This window comes from Macrobrachium nipponense, chromosome 39 (assembly GCF_015104395.2).
Source record: "Macrobrachium nipponense isolate FS-2020 chromosome 39, ASM1510439v2, whole genome shotgun sequence".
In the NCBI taxonomy this organism is placed as follows: domain Eukaryota; kingdom Metazoa; phylum Arthropoda; class Malacostraca; order Decapoda; family Palaemonidae; genus Macrobrachium; species Macrobrachium nipponense.
In genome coordinates, this window is record NC_061099.1 from 1853889 (window position 1) to 1862213 (window position 8325).

General features: G+C 34.8%; 1 protein-coding gene across 5 annotated transcripts in view; it reads left to right on the plus strand.

Moving 5' to 3' along the window:
- Positions 1-8325, plus strand: part of LOC135210010 (inter-alpha-trypsin inhibitor heavy chain H3-like) — a 360551-nt gene that overhangs the window by 77398 nt on the left and 274828 nt on the right. For all 5 annotated transcript variants that reach the window (XM_064242770.1, XM_064242772.1, XM_064242773.1 and 2 more), the window contains exon 2: positions 4839-4902. In XM_064242770.1, the coding sequence (XP_064098840.1) occupies positions 4846-4902 (57 nt within the window). In that variant the 5' untranslated portion in view covers positions 4839-4845. The remainder of the gene's footprint in view (positions 1-4838; positions 4903-8325) is intronic.

An 8325-nucleotide genomic window follows, 5' to 3' on the forward strand; every position in this document is an offset into this window, starting at 1 on the left:
CTTGTGGGACTATTACCTCATATATACACAATACATAGATATATATATATGTATGTATGTATGTATGTATGTATATGTGTGTACTATAATGAGGTTATGGTCCACTGTGGGAAAGAAAAGCTGAAATTCCCATGTGGACTAATAACCTCACATACCTATGTATATATACATACATACATACATATATATATATATATATATATATATATATATATATATATATATATATATCCATCTATATATCACATATATATTTCTAATGTTATGAGTAGAGATTGAGATGGAAGATGGATGGAGCCTTGCTCGGGCGACGGCGACATAGCGGATCTGTGAATGTGATCATGAATATCAAGTGAGTAGCAGTGACACCACAAGAATGAGGATCGGATCAGTAGTAGTAGTAGTATTAGGTGAGAATTAGAATCGGGTGAGATTATATTGTCAGGTGAGAATTGTCCCCGATGAGATGTAGAATCAGACGAGAATAAGTATCAGGTGTGAAAATTAGAATCAGATGCGAATTAGCATCAAATATGAAATAGAATCGGGTGAGAATTAGCATCAGATGAGAATTAAAATCAGGTGAGAATTAGAATCAGATGTGAATTAGAATCAGGTGAGAATTAGAGTCAGATAAGAATTAGGATCAGATGAGAATCAGTATCAGGTAAGAATTAGAATCAGATAAGAATTAGAATCAGATGAGATCTAGAATCAGAGGAGAATTAGAGTCACATGAGAACTAGAGTCATAAGAGAGCTAGAATCAGGTGAGAACTAGAATCAGGTGAGAATTAGAGAACTAGAATCAGATGAGAAACAAAATTATTCGAGAACTGGAATCAGATGAGAAGAATTAGAATCAAGCGAGAACTGGAATCAGATGAGAAGAATTGAAATCAAGTGAGAGCTAGAATCAGATGAGAAGAATTAGAATCAAGTGAGAGCTAGAATCAGATGAGAACTAGAGAACTAGAATCAGATAAGAATTAGAAGCAGATGAGAACTAGAGGACTAGAATCAGATAAGAATTAGAATCAAGTGAGAACTAGAATCATATAAGAATTAGAAGCAGATGAGAACTAGAGGACTAGAATCGGATAAGAATTAGAATCAAGTGAGAACTAGAATCATATAAGAATTAGAATCAGATGAGAACTAGAGAACTAGAATCAGATAAGAATTAGAATCAGGTGAGAACTAGAATCAGACGAGGGATACATCTAGATTCTTGATGGGGGTCGTCTTGATGGCAAGCAACGTTCGTGGGCGCTGATGTTTTGGGATTCAGACTATAAGATTTAATATCTGTCTTGATGAAGAAGTGGCGAGTTCTGCGAAGTCTATGAAGAGTAACAGAAGGCTTCGCATGAAAGAGAATGGTGCTGAGGTTCATATACTAAGAGGATTAGGAATTCAGTTAAAAGCGTGAAGAAGATTTAAGGAGATTGCGAAAATTGCCAGAGAGAGATTTTGGCAGAATCGTGTGGTTGGTAAAGTAGTATAATATTTTCAGACTACTAAATTAGTCGAGGTAGATGTTATTCATGTATCAGATATTTTTTTCTTTGCACTACCGAGTTCAAAACAACTTTCAGTCTTGTGTAGCTTTCTCTCTCTCTCTCTCTCTCTCTTGTACCAAGGAAAATATCGTTTTTGTTTCAATTATTGGTAGGAGAGAAATAAAATTGCCAACAGTAATGTAAAAAAATAAAAGAAACTTTAGAACAATTAATTAACAAAGTCAGTGCAGATATTAAAGATATGATTGCTGCAGGAGAAATCGTAATTACAAATCTAATCTTGCATTATGGTCGCACATAATTTCAACAGAGTGACGACAAAGTTGTCTGTTGCATTTTATGTAGTGGAACTTTTAGAGGTTACAAGGATTAGGATGTCTCAAAGACTCGTTACTCCATCCAAGCAGACATCGTGTGCTCACTTATCTGTAGGAGCAGGTTTTTACTGTGCATTCAGTGTCCTAATGATTTTGTCTAGCTTTCTTTTAAACTCTTCCACACTGTTGCTGTTTACAACTTCTGGTGGCAGTTTATTCCAAGTGTCACATATCTTGTATGTAAAGAAGTTCCCACAATGGGATTTGTTGTATCTCTTCAGTTCTAGTTTCCATCCATTATTTCTTGTCTGGTCTGCAACGTAGTTGTTTAAAATACACCACGGGAAGATGACACACTTTACCAGATATTCATAGATATTTTAATGAAGGTGTTGGTTGTGAGTTTTCATAGACCGAGTGCATGATTAGGTGTTGTTTAAAGTAAGTGATGGTCCGGAAGTGATTAGTAACAGAATATTGTGAAAGTTATTTTATTGTTTATTAAAAAAAATATATGTTGATTAAGGTATTCGTAGGTTTGTGAGGAAGTATGAAATGGAATATAAGTTTGATGGATATTAGTATACAAAATGGAAGAATGAACAATATAGGAGCTTGTTATGCTTCGTCTAAATGTTAATTTTTGTTTATTTATTTATTGTATTCCATTCAGTAGAGGCAGAACTGCCGTTTTCTATTATGGAGGGCACGAATTTTCTTCCCATTTTCTTTTTAATTTATTAAGTTTTTTATTTTATGAACAATATAGGAGTCTGTCATGCTTTGTCTGAATAGTTAATTTTTATTTATTTTTTTATTCCATTGACTCGTATAAGTATTTAAGTATAAATGCTTACAAACTTCAGTAGAAAGGCAATAGAATTTGTAAAAAATTAATTGCATAAGACGTGTTTACATAAAAGTGAAAATGCATTTAGGAATTGCTTAACTTTATCTCCTTAAGGGAAACGAAGTGTCCGCGAGAGAAAACATTTGCTTAAAAATAAACTTGTAGGAAAAGTATATGAAAAGATGGGCAATAAAGGATGTGAATTAGTGTTCGGGGAAAGATAAAAGACTAGGAATTGACTTAGTATGATTTACTTACGTAGATGAGAGTACAAATAATTTGGTAAAGCAGTTATTACATATTTGAAGAGCAGGCTAGATACAATGGCGCAGCCGAATTATTTCGGGGCAAGAGCTAGGCTAGTATGTAAGAACAATGATACATGTATATCCCCGTAGGGGCGTAGTGCCGTTAGTGGACCTCATGCGGTGCACTGTAGGCATTACTTAAGGTTCTTTGCAGCGTTCCCTCAGCCCCTAGCTACAACCACTTTCGTTCCTTTTACTGTACCTCCTTTCATATTCTCTTTCTTTATCTTACTTCCCACTCTCTCCTAACAGTTGATTCACAGTGCAATTGCTTTTGAGGTTTTCCTCCTGTTACACCTTTCAAACCTTTTTCTGTCATTTTCCATTTCAGCACTGAATGACCTCATAGGTCCCAGTGCTTGGCCTTTGGCCTAAATTCTATATTCAATCCAACTCAGCATGAATATGTCAGATTGAGCTAAATTGCATTTAAACTTGATATCACACAAGGAGAGTTTGATTGGGGATTTTGTCAATATTTTCAGTGTTTTCTTGACGTTAATCAAGGGGTCAATGAACCTGTCATGTTGACGAATTTATACGGCTCGTCATTCCTTTGACGAAGGACACCTGCGCTTCAATCGTCAGATTTATATTAACCATAGTTTTTATATATATATATATATATATATTATATATATATATATATATATTATTGAATATATATTTATATATATAAATATATACTATAAAGTATATATATATATAATATATATATATATATATATATATATATATATGTATGTATGGTATATGTGTATATATTATATTATATATATATATATATATATATATATATATATATATATATATATATATGCGAGTTATAATAACTTACTGTTTCGGGTTGAATTATTATTATTATTAATTATTATTATTATTATTATTATTAATAGTTATTCGAAGATGATTAGCTGTTTTGCGCCGAATTATTATTAATTATTAATGAATCGGTGATTTTATTATTATTCCGAAGATGAAACGTCATTCCTACGGAACAACCCCACCACAGGGGCCATTGTCTTGAAATTCAAGCTTCCAGAGAATATGGTGTTCATTAGGAAGAAGTAAGAGGAAGTGAAGGGAAATACGGAAACAAGAGCTCTCACTTATTAGAAGATAAATTATAAATTAATAAATACATAGAAATTTATTAAAATAGGAGGAGAATAGTATCAGGGCAATAATGCATTGCATCTTTCGATTGCTTTCGTTTGAACTGTGCGATCGTGTGGATCGCGTACCATGATAATATCTGACTGACCTTGAAAATATATGTTCGTAGATGTAAGTGGATATGTTAATCACATAACCTTGTAACGCAAGGATATTTTGGCCAGATGCAAGCGCATGACCAAACTTAGTCTCTGTGCTCATAAAGGCATTTTTGTTTTTCAGAGTGACAAATGGCCTCTTGGAAATGTCAAGGTCATTGCAGTAGGAAAACACCGAAGTTGTAGCAAAAGTCGTGAATTTTAGATGCTCCAAGTAAATGCGAAGCATATCATAAAGGTTTTCAAGTACCTCTTTATTGCAGACTGCTTGCGCTGGGGTCGAGATTAGGAGTAAATATATATTAATTTTGATGTTGTCTTGCAGATATGACTCAAGTTGTAACCGGGCATAAAGATTCTCTCTCTCTCTCTCTCTCTCTCTCTCTCTCTCTCTCTCTCTCTCTCAGGTCCTCTGGAGGACGAAGACAACAAAGAAATTTGTCTGGCACAGAGAGCGATTTTTGCAAATACTAGCAGTTATTTGTAATGTATTGTCTGTTATAGTCTTAACCTAAAGCAAACACTATAGATTTATTTGCACTGACCCACTGTCCTATTCTTTTTCAGGTTACACATGACGATGGCTTATTTAAGCCTAAATAGCTGCTTCGCCGTACTTCTGATCTTACAGGTAAGTCTGAGCAAATATTTCTGGACATAGGGTAATGCAGAAGAAATGGTTGATAAGCAACTCACCCCTGAAAAAATGTTGCAAACATAAAGGTAATTTGGAGGGTATGCACTGCTATATAGGATTTTGAATAGTTGCTGGATGTATTAGGAGCCCATTTGAATGATGACAGTTTGAAAAGGGGTTAATGTTTCTAATGTGACTATGAGATGTTAAGAACTCAGTCATATCAGTGACGAATATAAAAGAACTAATGGTAATGGGGCTGAAAAGAAGATACTTGCTATGGTATGCAATGTATGTATGAATGGTGGAAACGTGCACAAGGAATAAGTGAGAAAAGGTGACTGTTGCTAGGTAGTTGACCGGGATCTGTAAGGTACCTCTGGATAAGGGAAAAATTCCATAGGAATGGGGTGGAAGAATAATTACTCTTTTATCTAAGGCATAAGGTGATAGAGGGTTGGAAAAATGATAGGAATTGAAGGATGGAGGAGGTTAGGAATATTGCATAGTTTTTTAGTGGCGCCACTTACCTCTTATGTATAATTACATTATATATATTATATATATATATATATATAATATATATAATATATATATATATATAATGTAATTATACATAAGAGGGTAAGTGGCTCCACTAACTGCAATATTCCTTACCTTCTCCATCCTTCAATTCCTATCATTTTTCCAACCCTCTATCACCTTATGCCTTAGATAAAAGAATAATTATTCTTCCGCGCCATCCTATGGAATTTTTTTTTTTCCCTTGTATATATATGTATATATATATATATATATATATATATATATTATATATATATATATATATTAACATATACACATACCACATACACATATACATATACATATTCATACGTATATATACCCAGTGTAGCACGAAGGAACATGTGCTTGAGAATATCAGTAAATCCACAGTAGAGGATGAGTGAAACTGTAGACTTGGAACAAGTATTTTCGTAGTTTATTTCTACATTCTCAAGTTCACACTTGTTCAGAGCCCCATTTTCACTTACCTTCTACCGTGGATTTAAGGATATTTATATATATGTACTATATATATAGTATGTATATATACGATGTGTATGAACATACTTTTTCATCGTTGCATGCATACTTGTGCATGTAGTCATTTTATGACTTGAACCAATTAAAATAGTTATATCGATATTCTTAAATCGACTTTATTCAAGAGAGAGAGAGAGAGGGGCACCCTAGTTGAGTATTTCCTTGTCCTTGTGTGCATTATTGGCCCTTTCTCTGCCTGCAGATAAACATGGCGATTGTCTCCGAGGAGGTCTCTTGACATTTGAGATATTTTTAAAGCTCTCCTTCTTTTTTCCGAATTTATTTTATTCAGTTTTTCTTCCCTCTGTCATTTTTGTGGCGTGCAAACGGGTTCTATTTATGTTGTTGATCCTACGCTGAATTAAAGGGTGTGTCAATTTATGTCCCATTTTAATTGGACGCTGCAATTTTGCATTTCTAGTAATTATATGTCTCTAGTCAGGCATTATTCGGTAAATACAAGTATATATGTTTTTGGAGTTAGTTTATGCGTATCGTGTTTCGTGATCGTTTCCATTACTTTAATTTAAATATATGGTGTGTAGCTCATATGCATACGTAGTTACACACAACACACATACATGCCTATTTATATATTTAGTAAGGTGTTAAAAAGAGTTTGGGGAAACACTTGGAATGTCTCTGAAAGCCAAGGTGGGCATATGTATGTATGGTTGAGCCAAATCTCTTTTATGGAAGTGAAGTGTGCGTGTAGAATGCGAACTGAATAAAAGGCTTTAAAATTTTAATTAGTTTTTTATATGGTTCAAGAAGAATTGGGTGGAAAAGGGTTAGAGTCGTTAAAAGTATGTTTTATTATATAGAGATGGTTTTGTTTTGCAGAAAGAATGTGAAATTAGAGGTTTGTGAGGAAAATAGCGTATAGTTGGAAGTGGTATAGGGGAGGTGTGTCAGAATGAGAAAGAAATGGGTAGATAGAGGCAAATCTCTCTCTCTCTCTCTCTCTCTCTCTCTCTCTCTCTCACTCTCTCTTTTTCTCTATATATATTGTAATATATAATAATATATATATATATTACTATATATATACATATGCGCATAAGTATACATGCTGGTGAATTTTCAAAAAATGGGAAAATCACTGCGAGGTCATCTCTACCGCTGTTGTCATCAGTGATCATAAAATATTCTGCTTTTGCGCCTGTTCCTGTATTTTTATTTTTATTTTTTTCTTGAGCGGGAAAATAACAAATGTCTTAGCTGCCAGTTAATGTTTCCGTAAAGGGTTTGGGTTCTCTCTCTCTCTCTCTGTCATACAGAGAAAGTCCTTTTTCGTCATCTCCACATTTTGCCGTCGAATTCGTATTATCGGAACATAATGCGGCCATTAGTGTCATGAGTGTCATGAGGAGAGAAGATGAACACGTATGTAAGAGGGTTATGAACATGGAGGTGGAGGGCAGAAGAGGGAGGGGAAGGCCAAAGTTCAGTGGAAAGATAAATTATTGAAAGATAACATGAAGGAAAAAGGTCAAAGAGAACAAGATATACAGTACAGAGGAAGGTGGAGAAGGCGGACTAGAAACAGCGACCCCATATAGAAATGGAAAAGCGTGAAAGCAAAGAAGAAGAAAAAGAAGTGTTGAAAGCTGAAGCCATAAGATTCAGCGGTTCTTCCGAGAGAGAGAGAGAGAGAGAGAGAGGTAGCACGTATTTTTGTATTAGCTTCACTTGATATACAATCTCCGTTTAGTTAATCCCGACTGGCCGTTGCCAAAACTGGCCAGCTAATTTTAGTGAGAGAGAGAGAGAGAGAGAGGAGAGAGAGAGAGAGAGGAGAGAGGAGGAGAGAGAGAGAGAGAGAGCGGAGGAGGAGGAGGAGGAAGTTGAAAGCGAGAGAGAGAGAGAGAGAGAGAGAGAGAGTGTTGTGCTACTTTTTGTCGTGCCTACTTACTTTGTGATTTGTCCTTGTTTTTATTTCCTTTCAGTAGTTGCGTGGCGTATTTACGAGTTCTTATTCTTCTTCTTCTTGATTTCACTTCTTGTTACGGGTAATGTTTGAAAGGTTATCTATTATATGGGCTAACCTTCAATTATCACTTCTACGGTTGTGTTTCTTTTTTTTTTTCGTAGGAACAGGCACTGTATTTATTAGTTGCTATGTCTCTCAGGAGGTCTTTCTTACATAGCGCGGATACGTTTCACGGGTTCCAGGCAAGTAAACACCATTGATTAAAAAATTACTTATTATTCTACAATAAAGTATAAGTTCACAATACACTACACTGGGACAGAGGGAGAAGTGATAGCCTTCCCGTACAAGGCTTTCTTCTTAACTACTACTCTCTGGCACTTCATTGAAAGTAGAAC